The following is a 24,450-nucleotide window of genomic DNA, read 5'->3' as shown; positions in this document are numbered from 1 at the left end:
GTGTTCCCTGTGTAATGTTGAGGTCAGATTGCGCGCAACATTCTAAAGCGTGAGCTCAGCAATATCTTATCCAAGTTTGTAACTTCCCTGAACGGTACCTACTGAGGAAAGGGCTGAATCTGTTAGCTTTGGTATCACCTGATAATTTTATAATCCCAAATAAAATCTCTTCAATCCAGGTTCCAAGTTCAATGGAACGGTACAAGGTAGCCTGCATTGATTCTGCAAGTATCCTGCTGGTCATTCGAGGCGAAGCCACAAGCACTGCTGCCCTGTCTGAAATCAACATTCGGCGAGGATCTGTGCTGTTCATTGCAGCCAATGAGGGAGTTGGCTTGTGTATTCGTTCAGTGGATGGGATGCTGCTTTTCAGGGCGTGCTGCATGCTGTAACCCACCTCAACATCGATTCTATATCCCTAGGATTACAAATGCACTACACAATAATAGACAAGTGGATATATTGGATTGGATCAATGTGAACAAGGTTAATCTATTATGTATTTGTGATGAAACTCAAAATTTATGCTTCAAATTTTCATTCAATTACACTGTATTTGCTGATGCTTTTTTTATGTCACTGTTGCTTTATTTGAGTTGAGATAATCTATCTTTTCTTTGGTTGCTCACTACTGTAACAATGTGTCTGGTTTAATTTTGAACCGCTCGGCTCCACACACTTCAACTCCTCAGATCCATGGGTTTTCTGCCTGACAGTATCACCGTGCACCCTTACAGTGATTGGTGGTCAAATGCCATAGCATTTGTTGGTGAACCTTAGTGCCCAGCTCCTGATCGATGGGGAGAAGAGCATATTTTAAACAGTTCAAAGAGCACCTTTTTTTTTTGAGCAGCATCCAAAATTGTTGCTTGACCAAGTTTAAAGACCAATGATCTACCTTCTGGCATTTAATGTCTCATTTTGTGACTGTTGAATTCACCCGATAGTGGTGTAAAAGTGACAGCTACTATAAATCTTCGCCTTTCTTCTAATTTCTAAAAAGATTTGCTTGTGGGAAGTGTGTGTCACTGCCTAGGCCAGCATTTTTACTCAAAAACTAGTTGCCCTTGGATGCAACAGAGTGGCTTGCTAGGCCATTTTAGAGGGCAGTTAAGAGTCAATCCATATTATCGTTGATTTGGAGATGTACGCCAAACCAGGATAAGGATTTGCTTCCCTAAGGGACATTAGTGAAATAGCTGGGTTTTTACAACAATAGATAATCATCATTAAAGTATTCCAGATTTTCATTGAAATTCCATCATCTGCTGTCATGGGATTTGAACCCGGGTCCCCAGAACATTACTGTCCTCTGGATTGTTGGTCTAGTGACAGTACTATTGGGCCGGTGCTAGGACAATAATAGTTTTAATGTGCTAATGTTTAGTGAGTATCCCTTTGCTCGCACAGCTGTCTCCTTAAATTCAAACTGGATTTTTTTTGTTATCACAGGATGACGGTGTCATTGGCTAGGCCAGCATTTATTGCCCAGACCACAGTTAAGAGTCAGTCATATGGGTCTGGCATCATGTAGGCCAGACTGGGTAAGGCAGATTCCTTCTCTAAAGGACATTAGTGAACCAAATGGGTTTTTCTTGACAAGCGACAATGAATTCATGGTCACCATTAGACTCTTAATTCCAGATGTTTATTGAACCTGGGTTCCCCAGAACATTACCTTGGTCTCTGGATTAACAGTCCATCACGTCCCAGTTTTTTTTTTTAAACATTAGATAAATTGTGTTTTTTAAGACTTCATCTTGTTGCTTGGATCCCCAGTCACAGTTATGTTACACATCGCAGAAACATACAGTATATAGAGACACTCAAACCCATCCTGGCTGTGTGATAAAGATACCTGATTGATGTTACAAATATTTCTACATCGTAATTGTGGTGCTTTGTTTTTGTCTTTGATCATATTTAAAACCATACCATTGTATGTTATTGTGACTATGGTATGAAAAACTTGTACAAATACTTAGAGATGCCTTGCATTTAGGTATTTTAACTGCTGCTAGAATCTTAACAGAAACATTTTTTTCCAACTTACTTGGCAGCACAGCTCAGTGGTTAGCACTGCTGCCTCCCAGCAGGGACCCGAGTTCAATTCCACCTTGGGGCAACTGTCTGTGTGGAGTTTGTATCTTCTTCCTGTGTCTGTGTGGATTTCCTCCGCGTGCTCTGGTTTCCTCCTACAGTCCAAAGACGTGCAGGTTAGGGTGGATTGGCTGTGCAAAATTGTCCATAGTGTTCAGGGATGTGCAGGCTAGGTGGGTTAGCTATGGGAAATGCAGGGATAGGGTAAAGGGATGGGTCTTCATTTGGCTGTTGGGCTGAATGGCCTGTTTCCACACTGTAGGGGGTTCTATGTCTTATGGCCATGCCTATTTCTGACAATCCCTACAGGAATGGTACTTCTTGGCTGGTTTCTTGTTTGAGTTAGCAGTCTGTTACACTTTGGAGCACAATATTTGCAGCTCTGCACCACTACAGCTTAGGGATTGACCACTGCTATGGGAAGTAGTATAACTGCATCCAACCTGAAGTACTGTGTTCCCAAGGTATTAGAATCACTTGTGGAGTTTCAAAACTTATCTTGGGCAGGTGATGACCTTGCCCTACTGCCAAATAAGCGCTAGGGATAAGAATTATTCTTACCTTGACAGAATGGCAATTTAACTCCTGCCCATTCCTTATTGTGTCAAGTCACTATCTGTGGATTTTTTTAAAGAATAGAATATCTTTTATTGTTATATGTACTCAAGTACAGGAGTAGGGTGAAACATTTTACAATGTTGCCTCTTATGGCGCAATCTGAGGAACAAGTACTTGGGTAGAAATCTTCGATACAAAAGAATAAAAAAGGAAAGTAGTTGCACTACTTTACAATGTTTAAAGAATAAGTTAGAAATAAGACATATTTAAAGGATTGACTTTACAGTCAGATTAAAAAAAAAGTCAAATAAATATTGCATTGCAGTAGCTGAGTGCAGGAACTTCCACACCTCTGACCCCCTGCACCAGGTCCCAGTCTAACAACCATCCTGTTCTGCATCAGCTCTCAGCTGCTCCAAGGTGAATTTTCTCCAGGACTGCTTCCCCTTGCTTGTCTCCATCCAGGACTCGCTCTCCGTGCCAGCAAGTTGCTGGAAAGAAGACTGAGGCTGAATGTCACTTGCTTACAGTATACTTGCTGTCAGCCCCTGTTGACAATGAGGGACATGATGTGGAGGTGCTGGTGTTGGACTGGGATGGACAAGGTCAGAAATCATACAACACCAGGTTATAGTCCAACAGGTTCATTTGAAGCCACAAGCTTTCGGAGCTTCACTCCTTTTTCAGGTGTTAGTGGGAGAGATAGTATCAGACATAATTTTTAAGTAAAAGATACTACCTCTCGAAGGAGGAGTGTGGCTCGGAAAACTTGTGTTTTCAAATAAACCTGTTGGACTATAACCTGGTGTTGTGTGATTTCTGACAATGAGGGATTAACAGTATTGTTAACATTCTGGCCAGGAGAAAATGCTGCAGACATATATGAACAGATGGCTTTGAAGGCATGTTGCCTTGTACTCTGTTTGCTCATTTTAATTACACAATAAAAGTTTACCCCATATCTTAAAACATATGCTGCTATGAATTGAGGCTCCTTTGTGTGGTGTGGGAGTTGTGTTAAAATGAGGAGGAGAGGAAGAGGGAAGTATCTTAATGAAAATATACAGTTGGGTTTTTCCTTCATAATTTTATGAAACTGAATTCACTAAAACCTTACCTTAAATTGAGCAGTCAAGAAACATGGTGCACAATGTAAGAAAATTTGGCTGATGCAAGAAATGATTTTGAAATTCTTCTTCCACTAAACACATTGAGATATTATTTAGTGCTTAGTTTCTCTTCTGTATTGGACTTAATTTAGTGTAAAGTCTTGAATGGGTCTGAGTCAGGTCATTTAACTGGTCATTGTAAGATGTATATAATTGCTAAAGATTCTGTAAACATAAGTGGGAGTGTAGTTACAAGTTAGGAAAGGGCTTCTGTACTTTTGTACGGTAGGAGCAGAATCTTGCTGCAGTCCTGAGCCCATAAACTAGATGCTGTGGTGCATGGTAGTGATCTGGAAGCAGCCTCACTTAAAGGCTGTAAGCTGCAGGATCCTTGTATTGATTATTTGAAGTTAATTATTGACCAGTGATTGGAGTTCGTAACTCAAGGTGGTGGCAAATAAAAAGAATTCATAGAATTCCAACAGTGTGGAAGCTGGCCATTGGGTCCACACTGACTCTCCAAAGAGCATCCCACCCAGACTTACCACCCCGCCATCATCCCTGTAACCTTACATTCCCTATGGCTAATCCATCTAACCTGCACATCTTTGCATTGTGAACGAAACTCAAACACCTGGAGGAAATCACGCAGACACAAGGAGAATGTGCAAACTCCATGCAGTTAGTCACCCAAGGGTGGAATTGAACCTGGGTCCCTGGTGCTGAGAGATGGAAAATTTGAACTGTCATTTGGTTGACATCAAAAAAGAAAATATCCAGATGAGTTGAAATTTGTACATTCATCTTTCACTTCCTGGTGGAAACACATGGATGAGGGTGGATTGTCCAGCTACTGAGGCAAAAGGAACTTAATGTTTTGATGACACATGAGCTGCTTAATTAATATGGAATAAAGAACTAGTATTACTTATTTGCATAGTATTTACAAGAATGAAGCAGGCAGTGAGAGTCAACTAGTCTGTGCTAGTGTTTGTGCTGTGCACAAGCCTCTTCACATCTTTCCACACAAGTTCAACAGGTCATATGATTACTTCCTCCCTCATGTGTTTACTTAGCCCATCATTAAATGCATCGCTGGAATTTGCATGAACTGTTTCTTGCAAATTGCACATTCTAACTACTCTGGGAAAAGAGTCTCATGAGGCAGCAAAAGGAATATTAGAAAATTGAAGTATATGGTAAGAGTTAGGTGTGTAAAAAGGTGAGGACTGGAAAAAAAGACTGTTTTGCTCCAGGGAGACAGAGGGGAACAAAAGATTAGTGTAATGAATATAATGATTGCCCCACACCTTCGGCAAAACCACCGCTCTAGGACATAAGTCACCTGTCCTTTCACTCAGTGGTATGAACATTTGTTTTCCATTCAGTATTGTGTGACTGAAACTAGCATATTTCTAAACTGGCTTGTTGTCAGTGGAGGGAGTGTAACAAAACTGTGATTCTGGTTAGAATGTAGAGTCTGCCAGTATTAGTAAGCAGGTCCATTATTCTAGTAGATTGCAAGACTTATACAAGGCTACCAGTAGTTCGCTGTTGCAGTCTTGTGGGTTTATTTCTCCAACCTTGGTTAACTGTTGCTTCTACTCTTGAAAGTTAAACAGAAATTAAATGGAGTGCTTCTCAAGTATGTTTCTGCTACCTTGGAAGGTTTGTTTGGGAAATGCTGCACTTGCTATGGAACTGAGCAGCAGAGACAAGGTGATCACTGAATTTGTTAAATGCAGAGTGAGACAGATTCTTGATAGTCACAGGAGTTAAGGGTTATGGAGAGCAGATGGAAACATGATCTTATTGAATGATAAATTGGGCTGAATGGTCTAAATTTTTTGCTGTTCAGACAGACTTTTGGTTTTGGGGTACGTTTGGTCAACCGTATACATTGAGGTGAAATGATGATACAGCTGGGCTGTATTAAAACCACCTCGCTGCCCTCCCATGACAATGAATAGGCAATAAATGCCAGTCATCCGAGAATCCTTCATCTAAACTGAAAATTATAAAGTAAAGACCTGCATCTTTAGGAAAGAAAGAACATTCAAAGAATCAGAGAAGTTTTTTTTCCTGTTGTCCAAGCCTGAATCCAGCCACTAACCATGGATTGTCTCTTATGGTCGTAACTTAATACTTACCTTTTTGACATATAACTCGTGCAAGGTGTTCAGGTCTCAAAGTGGGGTAAAGGAACGAGATCGATACCAGACAGATCATAAATTACTGTCTGTTAATTGCACGAGGAAAAAAAAAGTGTTGCTGTTTAGACAGACCTTTGGTTTCAGGAGAAAATTTGATGATCGCTAAACAATAGGATAAGATGATCAAATTGTAACCAAGTATGTTGGTCCTAATAGTCAATGTTTTTGATGTACATTTGTAGTTTGAAATTAAATTCAGGATGACATTTTCAACTGTCAAGCATCCATGTTTTCCTTTTCAGTTGTTAATTCATTAGCTAATATAAAACTGATTGATGAAGAAAAGCTTAGAAACCTGAAATGCAGACAGAAAAGGCATAGCAAATCCATCTGCACTTGGAAGCATAAAGATAATTTTGAGGAAGATGCTTTGTTTTATATTTTTTTAAAAAAGTGTCACTTGCCTTCAATTGATATCCAAAAACGTGGCTGGAATTCCATCTTTTCCCTTCTAGTTTCTTTGGAATTTCTCCTGATCTTCCCTCTTTTCAAATTATTCTGATACCTGCTTTTAAAGGAGCATGATGTTGAGACAACTGGTTAGGGGCTCTGGTATCTGAATCAGTTCTGATGAATGGAATTCAATTGAAACATCTTTTTTCTATTGTTGGTAGATCTGCTGTATGTTTCTGACTAGCTGTCTTATTTTGCCCTTATATTTATCACTATTTATCAAGTGATTTTGGTAGAAAATGCTCTGTACATTGTGACCCAATGACTATCTGCACAGATGTGCTTGATTTTATTTTACTGTTATATCTTTTCTTTCCCCTCATGGCCTACAACCTTTTAACAAACTAGTGAATTCAGAGAACTTCATGTGTGCAATTTATATTTTATAAAAAATAACCTGGAAAGGATGCAGATTATGACTATATTACGCATGTTCAGAAGAAAAGGTGTCAACATTTGAAAGAAGCAGTTTCTTGCTTGAATGAAACGTGTCCTGTCCTTGCATCGAGCCTCATGGCCTATGAGGGAAAGAACAGCCAGCAGTCATCAATCAAAAGCATGACTTGGCAGGGAGCATATGTGAGCGTGCCCCAAACATGTCATGCTGAGAACAAGTAGAACAAGAACGGTGTGGTGCTGAAGATTTTAACAGGTTTAGCTAGGTTAGGTAAGGAAAGGCTGTGCCCAATTGCTGATTGTACAAAGGCTATGACAGAAAAGATTTAAGATTTTAGACAAAAGAAATTAAGGGGTTGTAAGGAAGAAATGCTTATTACATGAGCATTAGTAATGATCGTGTTGCTGATGATCAATGATTTAGAAAGATGTTTGGATAGAGTGGGAGAATAGGACTGACTGGATTGCTGAATAGACTGAAGGGTGTTGAATAGTCTCTTGTGCCTTCGGGACTCTGGAAAACACAGGTGCTGACAGTAGAATGCTCGATAATCGCTTGGTAGCTCAGAATATGAATATTTCTGGCGAAATGGTTGCTGAAGCTTTTTGTCCTGACCTTAGGATGAATGGCAGTTTATAAAAGTGATCTCTAACTTGTGTAAATTGTTAAGCTATTATCATTAAAGGGATTGGTCCTACGCTTGAAATTAGTTGAAAATAAATCAAGGACTACTTGGACGGTCCCTTCAAAGAGCTTGTATAGGCCTGATGGGTGGAATAGCCGCCTTCTGTACGGGATGTGTTCTTCCCAGCCTCCAGGTGGCGGTGTCGCACTCTATTCAGCTCCGTTAGTGGCCATGCGTGGCCGCCCGAGCACCTTGTCGACAGTACACTATGGTGACAGCGGCGGGGGCAGGTCACAATGTGCGGCCCGAACGGAGCGAGGGAACGGGAGAGAACCGGGGGCCGAGCACCGAGTGAGGGAGTTTTGGAGGATGAATTACCAGCCGGTCCCCAGCGAAGAGGCGGCCCATGGAGCCAGGCGCCACAGCCAGGAGCACAGCTCGACTCATGCTGTGAAAGACTTCAGACTCGGTAATATCACGGTCCAAGGGCCTCAGGGTAGAACATAGAACATTACAGCGCAGTACAGGCCCTTCGGCCCTCGATGTTGCGCCGACCTGTGAAACCAATCTGAAGCCCATCTAACCTAAACTATTCCATTATCATCCATATGTTTATCCAATGACCATTTAAATGCCCTTAAAGTGGGCGAGTCTACTATTTTTGCTGGCAGGGCATTCCACGCCCTTACTACTCTCTGAGTAAAGAACCTACCTCTGACATCTGTCCTATATCTATCACCCCTCAATTTAAAGCTATGTCCCCTCGTGCTAGCCATCACCATCCGAGGAAAAAGGCTCCCACTGTCCACCCTATCTAATCCTCTGATCATCTTGTATGTCTCTATCAAGTCACCTCTTAACCTTCTTCTCTCTAATGAAAACAGCCTCAAGACCCTCAGCCTTTCCTCATAAGACCTTCCCTCCATACCAGGCAACATCCTGGTAAATCTCCTCTGCACCCTTTCCAATGCTTCCACATCCTTCCTATAATGTGGTGATCAGAACTGTACGCAATACTCCAAGTGCGGCCGCACCAGAGTTTTGTACAGCTGCAACATGGTAGGGGAACGGGAAAGGAGAAGAGAGGCTGGATCTTCAGGGGTGGGGAAGGAGAAGGGTCTTGGGATAACGCAGTGTAGAGCTGGATGAATACAGCAGGCCAGGCAGCATCAGAGGAGCAGGAAAGCTGACGTTTCGGGTCAGGACCCTTCTTCGGAAATGGTGCTAATAACGCCGAGGTCATAGGTTCAATCCCCACACTGACCAAGTCGGGTCTTGGGAGTCAGGTTTCCAGGGGTTTGGGGGTGGGGAAAGAACATGGTAAGGGGAGGTTGTAGGGGGAGAGCGTGGATTGAGGGAATGGGGTGGGAGTCCGGTTTGAGGGGAGGGATGGTGAGGGTGGTGATTGGTGCTGACCACAGAGCAAAAGTTCAAGTACTGACTGGACTGTCTTGCTGAGTAGGGTACTGGTCATAATGAGGGTAGTCCTTACTTAATAGTACATAGATTTATTGTAAACAAGACTTTATTCAATAATTATACACCAATCCAGTTTTTGTAATTTTGTTATAAAGTTATGATAGTTTATAAACATTAAGTTTTTAATCGTTTTTCGATATGAGGTTCAGTGTTATAAAATTTAAAAATGTCTAAATTATAATCCAGAAAGAATTGACGCTTTCTAGAGTGAGGTAAAATTGGCATTTTATTCCTCACTAAATGGATTTCTCTTTTCCCTTGAACCTATCCCTTTGCAACCTGCTCCCGAGGTCATTTATTACCAGCTAGTTCTGTCTGTTTTGGACTTTTCTGATTTTTCTCCTTGTTTCCCCACCCTACATCTTTTACTTGGATCAAGAACTGGATGGAGAAAGGATTAAGCCTATGTTTGCATTATTTACTGTGTGTGTTAGACTTGGGAGCAGATGATGTCAAATCAAGGCTTTGGTTTTAAAATCAAAATAAGTAATTGTCACTACTGATGGATGTCACTTGACTTTTGCACCTGAGACACATGATGCACTTAGGCATGTGATTTTTTTTTTAACATTCAGTCAGAGCTATCATGCTCTGGAAGAGGGGAAACATGTTGTTTACCAGCTTATGTTGTAATGTTTGAGAAAGCTGATTTGTTGAAAGGAATAATTAGTTTAGTAGTGAAAAAGAAAGTTTAAGTGGATTTCTGCAGTGCAGAGCAGAAGGCTGAATAATTTCTTTCAAAGTGCTTGCATTCAAATGATGGGCTGCATGATCCCCTTGTAAGCTGTGAAGATATCTGTGGATAGAAATACCAACATACATTACAAGTCTCTTGGATAAAACTTAATAGGACAGAAATGGGATGTTTGGTTCTTTGTACTGATGTTCATACTGCATGCAAGTCATCACCAACCCTTCTCAACCTAACCCAGTCAGCATAGACCTGTTCCTCTTCCTTTTTTTTTTAATATATCTTCCCCTTAAATGTACTACGTCACAAACATCCACTCCCTGCACTACTGATGCACAGTATCAACAATGTGTGTTACAAATTCACTAAGGCTTCTTAGACAGCACCTTAGAAAGACAGTACTGTCTAGAATGACAAAGGCAGCAGGAACATGGGAATACCACCCTAACTGCAAGTTCTCCTCCAAGTCACACTCTCCCATCTGCACTTGGAAATATACCGCAATTTCCATTACGGAGTCAAAATCCTGTAACACTCTGCCTAAGAGCATTATGGTTATACCAAATGGACTGCAGCAGTTCAAGATGGAAGCCCACCTTCTTCCTCCACCCCCATGGTAGTTAAGGCTGGGTAATAAATGTGGCCAGCAAAGTTCACATCCCCTTAATGAATTAAAATAAATGTGTCTTTGCCATTTGCCTTGACTTTTCATTTGTAGTAGCCAGATCCATGTTCTTACCACTCTTTGGATGAAGAGGTTAGCTTCTGTGATATAATGCAGATGAATGTTTTATGGGTTTTATCTTGAAATTCCTTTAGCTGATTGTTGATCCAATTATGTTAACTCAGTTAATAACAAAATAATACAGGGATGCCCACATGACTGCAATTATATCTGTAATCCCACAGTTTCAATGCAATTGTGAACGTTGTAATTGGCTTCAGGAATAAATGGCTCCATCATGATAGACAAATCCATGCCACGTGAGCTGAAATCTGATGTAAAATGAAATGCAGAGAAAGAGAAGAATTGCATTTAAATAGTGCCTGTCAATCCCATTGAATGTCCCAAAGTGCTTCAAAGGCAGTTAATTAATTTTGAAAAACATACTTCGTCCAGCATGCAGTCTAACATATTCCCGTAAAAGCCACAACAGAATCTTCCATCAGTGAATGTAGGTCAGGCTAAGATGGACTAAGTCATTTATTGTCAAAATACATGATTATATGGAAGTACTAATAAATCAGATTTTCAACCCGTCCTCTGTTATTGACATTCGTATAATCTGTCATTCTTAAAACATGTTTTATATTTTTGTTAGGCTTAATAACAAGGGGTTTGAAACAAAAGGCAGGCAATTGGTGTTGAATTATACTGCAGCCACTGAATGAGAAGAGGATCAGGGGGCAAAGGGCCTTTCCTGTGTTAATGAGCAAGATAATTCCAGCAGTCTGAAAAACATCCTGACTTTACAGTCAAGTTCTTCACATGATTCTGGTTACAATTCAACATGCCAACAATTTGTCTTTTTGAAACAAAATGAAACCTGTCACTGTATATTTTGCCTCAATTTCTCACTCTAAATCTGCTCTCCTTTTTAAAATCTTGCCCCCCACACCTTTTAGGTAATACTCAGGGCTGCCCAGAGTTGGTGTGCAGTTGGATTCTGATCGTCCTTGCTTGTATCTTTATGGTCCTCACTTTTCCAGTCACAGGCTGGTTTGTGCTAAAGGTACGTCAAACGACATGGCAAGTCTGATTTGTCCTTTTCCTTTGTTTCTACGGTGGCTTCTGTAGGAAAACATAGAGAGCAGGAGGTCCTAGGTTACCAGGCAGTGCTGAATTACCAGGTTATAGTTGGGACACCAGCTGCACAAGGGCTGGAAAAGTTCAACAAGTACGTCTGTTCATAACGGGTGATATCTACTCGCAAATGTGTGTTGACACTAAGTGAGAAGACCGTTGGGTTCATCTGTGGTGCTGAGTTCCAATTACAACAGAAAAATATTTCCTTGAAATATGATGGCAAAAGGATATCCTATACTTCTACATCTCTTTATATCACTGTGTGCAATGAGTTAGCTTGAAGACAGTAACTGTTATGGAAGCAGTGATGTTGCATGTAGTAAAGATCCTACAAACAACAGTAAAAATGTGCGTGAAGGACGCTAGTTCAGTTACTGTTATTTGAAGATGTATTGACTAAGCCAGCAGGGAGCCCTGGTGCTGTTCAGTTAGTGCCTTAATATCACTAACTTCTACCTTGCTGTTAGGGATGGGTGATAAATCCTCGTTTAGCCAGTGACATTCTCATCCCATGCGTGACTATTTGAAACATACCTCATTTGGATTTTGGACATGTGGAGGGCCAGGCACCCAGAATTTGCAGCTTCCATCCTCTGCCCACTTGCCTTCCTGATAACTTGCCGGTTCTCCAATAACCCAGCAACCACATTTTCAGAAATTAGCAATTATCAGAGTCCAAATATCAAATAAACTCAGCCTTGAATTTTCAGAAATTTGAATAAGACCTGAAATGCTGGGATGGTCAGGTTTCATGACCTGAGACTATAGTTTCCATTGAATCAGAGATAGTAGGAACTGCAGATGCTGGAGAATCCGGGACAACAAGGTGCAGAGCTGGATGAACACAGCAGGCCAAGCAGCATCATAGGAGCAGAAAGGCTGACGTTTCGGGCCTGGACCCTTCATCAGAAATGGGGGAGGGGATGGGGGTTCTGAAATAAATAGGGAGAGAGGGGGAGGCGGATAGAAGATGGATAGAGGAGAAGATAGGTGGAGAGGAAACAGACAGGTCGAAGAGGAGGGGATGGAGCCAGTAAAGGTGAGTGTAGGTGGGAAGTTAGGGAGGGGATAGGTCAGTCCAGGGAGGACGGACAGGTCAAGGGGGCGGGATGAGGTTAGTAGGTAGGAGATGGGGGTGCGGCTTGAGGTGGGAGGAGGGGATAGGTGGGAGGAAGCACAGGTTAGGGAGGCAGGGACGAGCTGGGCTGGTTTTGGGATGCGGTAGGGGGAGGGGAGATTTTGAAGCTTGTGAAATCCACATTGATACCATTGGGCTGCAGGTCTCCCAAGTGGAATATGAGTTGCTGTTCCTGCAACCTTCGGGTGGCATCGTTGTGGCACTGCAGGAGGCCCAGGATGGACATGTTGTCTGAGGAGTGGGAGGGGGAGACAGCAACTCATATTCCGCTTGGGAACCTTGCAGCCCAATGGTATCAATGTGGATTTCACAAGCTTCAAAATCTCCCCTCCCCCTACCGCATCCCAAAACCAGCCCAGCTTGTCCCCGCCTCCCTAACCTGTTCTTCCTCCCACCTATCCCCTCCTCCACTTCAAGCCGCACCCCCATCTCCTACCTACTAACCTCATCCCGCCCCCTTGACCTGTCCGTCCTCCCTGGACTGACCTATCCCCTCCCTAACTTCCCACCTACACTCACCTTTACTGGCTCCATCCCCGCCTCTTCGACCTGTCTGTTTCCTCTCCACCTATCTTCTCCTCTATCCATCTTCTATCCGCCTCCCCCTCTCTCCCTATTTATTTCAGAACCCCCTTCCCCTCCCCGATTTCTGATGAAGGGTCTAGGCCGGAAACGTCAGCCTTTCTGCTCCTATGATGCTGCTTGGCCTGCTGTGTTCATCCAGCCCTGCACCTTGTTGTCTCTATAGTTTCCAGTGGTTTTTACTAAATCAAGTTCTGCTTTGATTATGCGATAAATCTGGAACTTGAATCTTATCTCAGCAATGGTGACCATGATGACTATGATTGACTTTTGTCAAAACCCATTTAGTTCACTAACACCCTTTAGAGAAGGAAACCTGCCACCGTTACCCAGTCTGGCATGTACGGAACTCCAGAGCTACAGCAATGTGGTTCGTCTTTGAACCTCTGAAATGGCCTGGTAAGCTGCTCAGTTCAAGTCAATGTGGGATAGGTAACAAAAACAACATAACTCTTGGGGGCCTGTGGTGGTGTTTGTGGACTGCAGCCTGAGGTTCTGCCCCATTTTTCAAATAAAACTACAAATGCTTTGTCTTGGTTGTGACTAAAGAGCAACTGTTAAATTGTAAATGCTTCATGTCAGATGGAAGGGACTGGTTCTTAACTAACAGCTGTTTCTGTTTGTAACTGCAGTCGGTGCCGAAGTATGAGCGGTTTGTTGTGTTCCGCTTAGGAAGGATTCTAGGCAGCAAAGGCCCTGGAATGATCCTCCTGTTGCCTTTCATTGACCGGTGGCAGAAAGTTGACCTCCGATCTAAAACTTTCATTATTGCACCATTTGAGGTATGTGACCTTGCCAGCTTTGATTTCAAAAGAAATAGGAGCAGGAGTAGACAATTTGGCCCAGTGAACTCTGCCGTTTAATATTATCACGGCTGATCTTGGATTTCGACACCACCTCCTGCCTGCTTTCCATGTCCCTACCTTCCTAAGAGACCAGAAATCTCTTTATTGCAGCCTTAAATAGTTCAACCTACTCTGAGGTAGAGAATTTCAAAGATTCACACCCCTTTGAGTGAAGTAATTTCTCCTCATCTCAATCCTAAATGATTGACCCCTTATCCTGAGGATCTCTGTTTTTGTATTCTTTGACCAGCAGAAACGATCTTTCAGCATCTACCCCATAAAACCTTCCTAGAAGCTAAATCCTAGGCACTCATTTGGTGGTCTTAGTTAACCAAATGCAAACAAACCACATGCAAACAATGTTTCTGCTGAGGATGTGAGACCATTGATGAAGTTGAAATGAAGCTGCGAGTGATACCACGACTATTAACAGCCCTAAAGCAAGGAACCACACCTTGAGCTTATAACATCTCTAGTGATATGCACCAGGTTGGAGTTTTGCATTTTTGGTATGATAGTTGGGTCCCGAAACTTTAACTTGTGCTCTTGGAATATTGACAGAGAATGAGCTGGCTTATAAGAAAAATCACATACTTTGTTAAAACAAAAAGTATGGTGGCTCAGTGGTTAGCACTGCTGCCTCACAGCACCAGGGACCTGGGTTCAATTCCAACCATAGGTGACTGTCTCTGAGGAGTTTGTACATTCTCCCCATGTTTGTATGAGTTTCCTTTGGCTGCTCTGGTTTCCTCCCACAGTCTTAAAAATGTGCAGGTTTGATGGATTGGCCATGCTAAATTGTTCATAGTAGCCAGGGATGTGCAGGCTAGCTGGATTACCTGTGGGAAATGTAGGGTTACAGGGGTAGGGTAGGAGGATGGATTTGGGTGGGCTGCTCTTCACAGGGTCAGTGCAGACTCAATGGGCCAAATTGCCTACTTCCACAATGTAGGGATTCTAAGAAGTGTTATGTTATTAAATTGTAGGTGTGTGCCACTTAAAGCCTCCACAGTCTAATTGCTGTAAAATAAATATAACAAAAGAAGCTAGAACAGAAGGAGGCCATGGGACCTGTTGAGTCAGCACCACCATCCAGCAGGGTCTTGCCTTAAATCTCTACTCCATTTTTCCATGCAGCCCCTATAACCCTCAATTATTAGAGTCCAAATATCAAATAAATTCAGCCTTGAACGTCCTTAATGATTGAGCATCCACAGCCAACTGGGTGGAAAATTCCAGAGATTCACCAGCCTTTGAGTGATTTGAGCCTTTCTCCTCATCTCAAATTGAAATATCTGATGTATTACTCTGTAACTCCCTGCTTCTAAACACTACAACTGAGTTGAGGTATTAGCCTCTCAGCATCTACTCTGACAAAAGTCTCCGAGAACTTTATAAAGTTCATTGCAATCACCTGTCATTCTCATTGGTCCGTTCTGTTCCAGCTGTGTCTGAACTACAGAGATGAATTAAAACACTGCAGACATTGAGTTCTTTGATTTCTTGAAACTTCATCATGTGTAGCATAGAAAGCTGACTGGGAGAAAGTTGTACACCAGACTTACATTTTATAAAGCAATAGGCAAAATGCAGTTATATTTTTATTAGTCTGTGTCAGAATCTCACCGAATATCATGCAAAAAAAATGCTAAACCTTCATCTCCTTCACACAGGCAAAATGTAAAGATGGAGCCCTGATCACTGTGGGTGCAGAAGTGCAGTACCGTATCTGGAATCCAGTCCTGTCAGTGGCACTAGTGGAGGATACTGACAGCACTACGGCTTACATTGCACAGAATGTAATGAGGCGCTTGATGCACAAGGAAACCCTGGCGCAAATCCAGGATAACAAAAGTAAAACTGGAGAAGAGTTAGCGGTGAGTATGGTGTCTCCTTTTTGCATTGGCTGCTGCGTCAAGCACTGACACCGGGGCTGCAGGAATTAACTGTAACTGGCTTGCAGTGCACTCACTTGCAGTTTTGCGGCTGTTAGAATTTCACTGTAAAATTGTGGCCTAACTAACTGAACAGCGTAGCTTTCTGTAAAGATCACTTCTTTTTATTGTCTTTAGTTTCAGGCTGTGGATTAAAAAAAATGAAGGAACTGCTTTTAAACCAAAGAGATGATTGTACTTTTGAAAATCATGTTTACTGGAGCACATTGAGTTGTATACAGTTTGCCTACAGTAGTGAGAACAGAAGCAGACACCACAGAGCTGATTGATTGTAGAGTCGTAGAGCACAGAATCAGACCCTTCAGTCGAACCAGTCCATGCAGACCATAACCCCAAACTAAACTAGTTCCACCTGCTTGCGCTTAGCCCATATCCCTCCAAACTTTTCTTAATCCTATCTTTATCCAAATGTCTTTTAAATGTTGTGACTGTACCCACAACCCTCTGGAAGTTCATTCCACACCTGAACCACTCACTGCTTTTTAAAAAAAAAAGTTCCTCGTCCTTTTTAAATCTTTCTCCTCTCACCCTAAAAATATGCCCCCTAGTCTTGAAATCCTCCACCATTGGAAAAAGATACCTGCCATTCCCCTTATCTATGCCCTGTGTGACTTAAAAACAAATTCCTGGAACGAAAGGAAAATTACTTGACGACAATATTCTGACTGACTCCTGTTCGGGTGATCATGACTTGTGTAGAGTCGGTGCAGCAGTGAACCATCGAGCAAAGAGAAAGCTTGTCTCTCTTTGGTGTGGATGTAGCGGAAAGTCTCTAGTGACAACTAGATGACTCCAGTCAACTTTCTTTGCAAAATTCCTATTGACTGAAGAATAAAACATCATTTAAAAAGAGTGAAAGGATGAATTCTCATTGAGTTAAATGAGGAGATCTTCGATATGCAAGTAACCCAATTCAGCAGCAAAGAATTAAAAAGGAATTGAAAGTAAGAGAAAGAAAACAACTAATGGAATTATGTGGCCGATACTGGTGACATTGAATTGTGTTCCCCGATTTCTTTTTTCACACTGAATGCCTAGGCCTTGTCTTTGTGTCTGTCAGTTCGTGAAGAGGGCAGTTTAAAAAGGGATGGAGTTTAAGGTGTAGAGTTACAGATTAGCAATTTGTACTTTAAAGACTTTTGATCATAATAAAGCTATTTTCTTGTTAAGTTGGTGAAAGTTGTCTTTTCACCTGGGTTCTCCAGCCAGTTAAATTGGGGATTTAGGTTAGTCTGAATCTTTTCACATTGGGATGACTCTAGAATCATGAGGCTTGATTCTAAAATGCTACCCAGTGATTTGGCAACAACGCCAATGGTGGAATGATGAAATAAAAACTAAACCAACTAGTTTTAAAGAAGTTTCAGCAGGTTAGACAGAATTTTCCAACCTGAAGCATTAATTCTGTTTCTGTCTCTCTCTGCACACGGTACTCCCTACCTGCTGAAAATTTGATTCCCTAGCTGTTTCAGTTTTTTATTTCCGATTTCACCTGAACTGTCCAAGTTGCAGGAAGAGAGCAGTCTTGGCAGGTCATAGGACTGGAGAACATTAGGGAGATGGGTTTGCCTATTTTCATGTAAAAGATTGGGTGAGCCAATGGTTAATGCAGGGATCCATGCTAAAGGAGAGGCAGTGCCCACAGGGAAAGGCAGAGAGTGCAAGAAGGACAATTTTAAATGAGTGTGTTTTTATTTTAAAAATCTAAACCTTGAACACAAGTTCTCAAGTACAATAAGTTCATTTTGTTCTGAATTGCTTCCCTGTGCAGTTTGAGGTCAACAGAAAAGCCAAGCACTGGGGTATGGAAGTGCAACGGGTGGACCTGATTCTGCACAGTGTGTTAAACGAACCGAAAGAGGATCAACCAGACTCCCAGACCCCTCCACCCAGCAGTCGACTAGACAAGCTTCCTGCTCCTCTACGGAAGTTGGCCACGCAAATGCTGCAAAGCAGACGATCTCCACAACCAGTGCAGCTTTCTTCACATTCCAGTGAGAGCGAAGGTGAGCTGAAGTTCTCTTTAACCAGACTGAATGAAAGCGTGTGATCAATTCACCTCCCTTGCCCCTGAGGCATCATTGAGCAGAGTTCAAGCTTTTGGTCTCCGTAGTTACTTTACTTGCCAGGTCTGCAGTTTAAACTCGTATTCCTGTTAATTGCTTGTATTTCAGGTTGCTGCTGCTAGTAGATCTTGGCATTCTGAGATTGTTATATCAGTCAGTAAGCCAGAAACACACAGTGCAGCCCTTTCCGAACCACTGGGGCAACTGAACTTGATCAAAACAAGCTAGAGAGCAAGAAACATGAGCATAAAGAGGGCTGCATTGCCAAGCTCGTATGCCACATATGCAAGGGTTGTAATTGAGGCAAGAGCAGTTGAAACCTCAAAGATGATACCGACCTAACTGGCATACAGGAGTATAGCCATCCTTGGGTAGGAATACAAACATTGACCTGTTTTACCTTCCCTAACCTTTGAGGCCGTTTGTAGTACCTCGTCCGTTCCCTTGTCTTAGATCAGGTCCCTAGACCAGGTCTGTGCAGTACAGCAATTCCCTAGACATCGGCAGCATTTTCATTTTCATAAAACAACTGCGAGTGTTGACAGACAAAGTGTGATAAAGAGGCATGGTCAGAGGATTTTAAGAAATAACTTTAAGGAGAAAAGTGGTGAGAGGCTAAGGGAGGGAATTCCATGACTTGGGACTGATCTAGCAGAAAGCAAGCCTGTTGTGCGTTGTTGTAGGGAGGACAACTGAAAATGCTTAAAAGGCCTGAATTAGAGAATGCAGAGACGGTTATAGTGCTGGGGGAAAACATCAGTAAAGTGATGGAAGGCATCATCAACAGTGCTATCAAGCAGCACCTGCTCACTGATGCCCAGTTTGGGTTCTGCCTGCTTCATTCAAACGTGGACAAAAAAGTTCAATTCCAGAGATGAGGTAAGAGTGATAGCCCTTGACACTAAGATTGCATTTGACAGAGTGTGGCATCAAGAAGCCTTAACAAAACTGAAATCAGTGGGTATTGAGATTGAAATCTTCCCTTCCATCACAAAGTCAGAAGTGGGGATGTTTGCCGATGATTGCACAATGTTCAGCGCCATTCATGACTCCACAGATACTGAAGCTGTCAGTATTCAAATGCAACAAGATCTGGACAATATCCAGGCTTGGGCTGACAAGTGGCAAGTAACATTTGTGCCACAGGAATGCCAGGCAATGAGCATCAGTAATAAGGGACAATCTAACCATCACCCCTTGACATTTAATGGTTTTATCATGACTGAATCCTCTTCTGTCAACATCCTACAGATTACCATTGACTAGAAATTCAACTGGACTCTCCATATAAATGGACTGTCTACAAGAGCAGTGCAGAGGCTAAGAATACAGCCACGAGTAACTTGCCACCTAACTCACTAAAGCCTGTCCACTATCTGCAAGGCATAAGTCAGGAGTATTTTGGAATGCTCCCCACTTGCCTGGCTGGGTGCAGCTCCAACAACAGAATAAGCTTAACACCATCCATGACAAAGCAGCCCACTAAATTTGCACTACATCCTCAAGCATCCACACTCTCAACCACTGACGCTAAGTAACAGCAGTGTGTGCTCTCTACAAGATGTGCTGCAGAAATTTAACAAAGATCCTCAGACAGCAGCTTCCATACCCATGACCACTTCAATCCAGAAAGACAAGAGCAGCAGATACCTGGGAACACCACCCCCTTCAAGTTTCCCCTCCGAGCCGCTCACCATCCTGACTTGGAAGTATATCACTGTTCCTTCAGTGTCATTGGGTCAAAATCCTGGAATTCCCTCCCTAACAGCATTGTGGGTCTTAACCTACAGCACATGGACTGCAGCAGTTTCAAGAAGCCAGCTCACCACCACCACCTCAAGGGCAAATAGGGACGGCCAATAAATGCTGGCTAGCCAGTGATATCCATGTCCTAGGGGTGAATAAAAACAAATACGGAGATGGAAGGGGACTTGCCATGGAGGGATTTGAATACAAGAACGTGTATTTTAGATTTGAATAATTGCTGCCCTCCGAGCTAGTGTACGTCAGGATCACAGGGCTGAGATACATGAATCTGAGTCAGGCTCCAAGCAGCAGATAAGTTTTGCTTACAGATGGGGGAAGGTGGCATATTTGTAAATTTAAGTTCTGCCTTAACCAGATGACCAATCTCTCTGAAATGCTGTTTGAGTTTCTTGCAGACAGTGTTCGGACCTCATCTGAAATGTCTGAATCTGAAGATCTAGAGAGTGACATTGTCAATCCAGACTGGATACTTTCTAAAGTGAAAGCATTCCTTTCTGAGGACCTCGTGAAACAGATTGGAGCCCGTTATCTTTTCACTGTTAACCAGAAGGATGGGACTCAAAATTTGTATTTTCTGGACCTTAGCAGAGGTGAGCTAAATGTTTCTTCATTTGCATTGTGGAATACAGCTTTGTTTAAATGTAATACTAATGGCAAAATTACTTCTGTGGAAGTTTGTATTCTCATTACACTAATGTGAAGATTGTAATTAGATTTACTGGCTGAAATGCACCTGTATGGTGAAGAAAGCCTTTTGCACACTTGCCTTCATTGGTCAGAGCATTGAGTACAAGAGTTTTTTTTTCTTTATTCATTCTCGGGATGAGGGTGTCGTTGGCTTGGCAGCATTATTTTATTGCCCAGAGGGCAGTTAAGAGTCAACCACATTGCTGTGGGCCTGGAGTCACATGTAGGCCAGACCAGGTAAGGATGGCAGTTTCCTTCCCTAAAGGACATTAGTGAACCAGAGAGGTTTTTCCGACAATCGACAATGGATTCATGGTCATCATTAGGCCATTAATTCCGGATATTTATTGAATTCAAATTCCATCATCTGCCGTGGCGGGATTCGAACCCAGGAGCCCAGAACATTATCTGGATTAACAGTCCAGTTTCGATGTCATGTTGTGGCTATACAAGAATTGGTGGGGCCACTTTGGGAATACTGTGTACAATTCTGCTATAGGATGGATGTTATTAAAATGGAAAGGGTGCAGGAAAGATTACAAGGATGTTACCGAGACTGGAGGGTTTGAATTATATGGCGAGGCTGGATAAGCTGGGACTTTATTCTCTGGAGCGTAGGAGGCTAAGATTTGACATTGTAGAGGTTTGTAAAATCACGAGGGCCATAGATAAGGTGAACAACCAAAGTCTTTCCCCAGGATAGGAGAGGCCAAAACTAGAGGACATAGGTTTAAGGTGAGAGGGGAAAGATATAAAAGGGACATTAGGGGCAACTTTTGCCCCAGAGCGGCACCTGTGTGGAATGAACTGCCAGGGAAAGTGGTAGATACAGGTAGTTACAACATTTTAAAATGCATTTGGATAGGTACATGAATAGGAAAGATTTAGAGGGGTATGGGCCAAATGCAAGCAAATGGGACTAGATTTAGTTTAGGAAACCTGGGTGGGTACGGACGAGTTGGACCGAAGGGTCAGCTTCCATGCTGTATGACTCTTAACAGTGCTGTTCTGTTATTTGTTAAGCTGACATTGTCAATAATAGAGTATCAAAACATGGATGATGTGCTGAAGCTGTATGAATCATTAGTTCGACCGTAGCTTGAGCACTGTGCGGTTCTGGTCACTTCATTGTAGAGAGGATGTAATTGCAGAGGTCAGAGGAGAGTAATGAAGATGTTGCCAGGACTGCAAAAATGCAACTGTGATGGAAGATTAGCCAGATTGGGGATGCTGAGGGACTTTTTGATTGAAATATGCAAAATTCTGAGGGGTCTGGATAGAATGCATGGAAGGGCTGATTTATCTTCACAGAGAAGGCAGTGACTAGTGACACAGATTTAATGTAGCTGATGGAAAGATTGGTGGTGGGGGGGGCATGCATGTTGGGTGTTTGGGGGATGTTTGGGTGGGGTTGGATAGTGGGGGATGTGTGGTGAGGAAAAATGTTTTCATTTGGAGTGTGGTAGGTGTCTGCAATTCAACTGCCTGAAAGGATGGGGTAGAGGCAGAAACCCTCAGTTCATTCGAAAGGTGTTGGACAAGCACCTGAAATCCATGACCCTGCAGGACTACAGACGAAATACTGGCAATTGGGAAAAGGCCAGGGTGGCTCGGTTTTTGGCCGGTGTAGGAGCGGCCTTTGTTGGTGCTGTGAACTTTCTATATACTGTCTCATCGATTTGTACAGAGATATTATTACGCACCTCTAGTTCAGGTGGGACTTGAATCTGGGCCTCATTGCTCAGGGGTAGCCATGCTTCCACCAGGGCCCTTTATTGTAAAATTGCTATGATTCTATGGTAATGAGCCATTTAATGAGCTGAAATCTCTATGGTGTTTGTTAGCCTGCAGCACATTGACTACAGTGTAGCTACCACATAAAGCTTGGGAACCTTCTCATATAGTTTCAATTTGCATTTGTGTTGATTTTTAAGAGGCTCTAAAAGGGGAAGAACCACAACTAAAGCCTCCTCCACCTGCTTTCAGCGAGGATATTGGCACTTGGTAGGTATTTGCATCCTAAAACCAATTTAGTAAAAAATTCCACCAACAAGAGAATGAAGTTAAGAATATGCCTTTTTAAGATGATTAGATTTTGGCAACAAATTCCATAAAAATGCACCATATGTCTGAAGATCAAACACAGATGGGGTAAGGTGTTCTCTTGAGATTGCAGCTAATATTTCTATGTAACAAACACAGTGAATATTGGAGAAGCACAGGAGATCTTGCAGCATCTGTTCAGAGAAATAGTCAACACTGAGTCCAGTATGACTGTTCTTCAGAAGAGTTCTGAAGAGTCCCACCAGAGTTTGGTTTGAATGCTGAGTTTCTCCAATATTCTCTGTTTGATTCAGACTTTCAGCATACCCAGTACTTTGCTCATATTTCTGTGCCCAGAGGACTCTTGATGCAATAAAAGACTTCATTGTCCAGCGTCAATGTTCTTCAATTAAATGCAAGCAAAAACTAAATCTTCCAGTGTAAGAGATTAATTACTGACTGTCTATAACTGCCTCTCATTAACCTTCAGATTCTGGAAGTGCAGGCTACGGCATGCCTGAAGGAGACCCTGATGTCACTCTGGAAGTGACAGAAGACACCATGCAGGCTTTGTTCTCAGGGGACCTCAAGCCCTTTTCTGCCTACATGAGTGGACGGATACGCATACAAGGTGATTTGAAACTCGCAATGAAGCTGGAGGATCTCATCAAGAAGCTGAATCGATGATGCAGCAAAAAAGTGCACACCCTGCCTGCCCCAGACACAGACTCCCAAGTATCATGTCTTGTATTTTATTTATTTTTGCTAATTTTGCTGTACTATCGTATTGTTCGTAGTTTTTATGGATGCATTTTGGTTATAAAAAATATTTGTAATGCTAGATTGGACTGCCATGCTATACTATCTAATTCTCCGGTATGCGGCAGCAGTTAGCTTTGCATGCCTCTGAATCTCCCAAGTGTCTCTAAGGAGTGAGTGGTTATGGTCCGGAATATGTTGCCTGAGGATGCTATTAGAGGCAGATTCAGTTGTGACTTTTAAAAAAGGAACTGAATCTGCCCTTGGAGAGGAGATTTGCTGGGCAGTGGGACTGATCGGATGACTCTTTTAAAGGTCTGGCAAGAGATGTTAGGCCGAGTGGCAGCATCTTGCAAGATCACTCAAGTGGCTGAAATTCTTGTGGTTTTGTACAAGTCTAACAATGAAGATTAATTAGACCATAGTGCCTTAGTCCTTTTATTTAAAAAAAGTAATAATTTAAATATTTGGTGGATTAGCAATTCTATTACTCACAGTAAAAATTAACCTCTAGATGATTTTGATAATGCTGTCCATTGGAGCTGCCAGTTTTCCTATGTTAGTGGTAACTTGCGTCAAAAAGTACTTCATTCATTACAAATTGCAATGGGCCATTCTGAGGCAATGAAAGGCGTTATGTAAATGCAAGTGTCCTTACTTTTTAATGCTGACTTCTCTGAAGGTGAATTGCAGGAAACACTATTAGCTAGGTCTGTGAATGCTTGAAAGCTAATTTTGTCTTAATTTTTACTGTCAAATTAATTTAGAGTTAAAACAATGGGAAGAGCATAGTGCAATATTGATTGTTTATAAAAATGTAATCAAGCTGAAAGAGAAATTCTGATCGATTTCTGAATTTATTAGCTGCAATATGAAATCCAAGATACCAAATTTCTGTACTGGGATTGAAATAAATTGTCACAGTTTGTAAATTTGGAGCCTGTGATTATAATTTGCTCATGGACGTTATGAATACTCTGCCATATCCAGTGTGCTATACCCATTTTCTAGAATTGGCTGCCATGTTCATGAAATTGTCTTAAATGCTTGTTTCTTTTCACCATGTTTTTTTACCGACCAGATATCTTGCAACTGAGAGCAGAGGTGCAGAGCCCTGTCAAGTTTCTCTTAGTATGTTGGTGTCAGTGTGTGGAGTCCAAACCAAGTTTATGCCCC

General features: G+C 42.2%; 2 protein-coding genes across 5 annotated transcripts in view; one reads left to right on the top strand and one right to left on the bottom strand.

Annotated features, from left to right (window-relative positions):
• LOC109929142 (dual oxidase 2-like) overlaps nt 1-24,450 on the bottom strand; it is a 702,670-nt gene that overhangs the window by 13,922 nt on the left and 664,298 nt on the right. The gene's annotated exons all lie outside the window — the stretch shown is intronic.
• On the top strand, nt 209-24,206 carry stoml1 (stomatin (EPB72)-like 1). Of its 3 annotated transcripts, XM_020513117.2 has the most exons (7): nt 7,598-7,924; nt 11,252-11,358; nt 13,785-13,934; nt 15,671-15,874; nt 17,724-17,958; nt 20,181-20,375; nt 23,006-24,206. In XM_020513117.2, the coding sequence occupies exons 1-7, from the start codon at nt 7,627-7,629 to the stop codon at nt 23,200-23,202; spliced, it is 1,386 nt and encodes a 461-aa protein (XP_020368706.2). In that variant the 5' UTR covers nt 7,598-7,626; the 3' UTR covers nt 23,203-24,206. The 3 variants fall into 3 exon arrangements, with proteins under 3 accessions (XP_048473179.1, XP_020368706.2, XP_048473178.1); XM_048617222.1 differs by lacking the exons at nt 7,598-7,924; nt 11,252-11,358 and adding an exon at nt 209-486; XM_048617221.1 differs by lacking the exon at nt 13,785-13,934.

This window comes from Rhincodon typus, chromosome 36, assembly GCF_021869965.1.
Source record: "Rhincodon typus isolate 14 chromosome 36, sRhiTyp1.1, whole genome shotgun sequence".
Lineage (NCBI taxonomy): Eukaryota > Metazoa > Chordata > Chondrichthyes > Orectolobiformes > Rhincodontidae > Rhincodon > Rhincodon typus.
This window is presented reverse-complemented; position numbering and strand designations above follow the sequence as displayed.

What these genes read in the sequence shown, in the direction of transcription:
- stoml1 (XM_020513117.2), top strand. Translation starts at nt 7,627, where the DNA reads ATGTGTTCTTCCCAGCCTCCAGGTGGCGGTGTCGCACTCTATTCAGCT. An exon ending in ACATTCCAGTGAGAGCGAAG is followed by an intron (nt 17,959 to 20,180) that starts GTGAGCTGAAGT and finishes AGTTTCTTGCAG; the next exon opens with ACAGTGTTCGGACCTCATCT. An exon ending in TTTTCTGGACCTTAGCAGAG is followed by an intron (nt 20,376 to 23,005) that starts GTGAGCTAAATG and finishes ATTAACCTTCAG; the next exon opens with ATTCTGGAAGTGCAGGCTAC.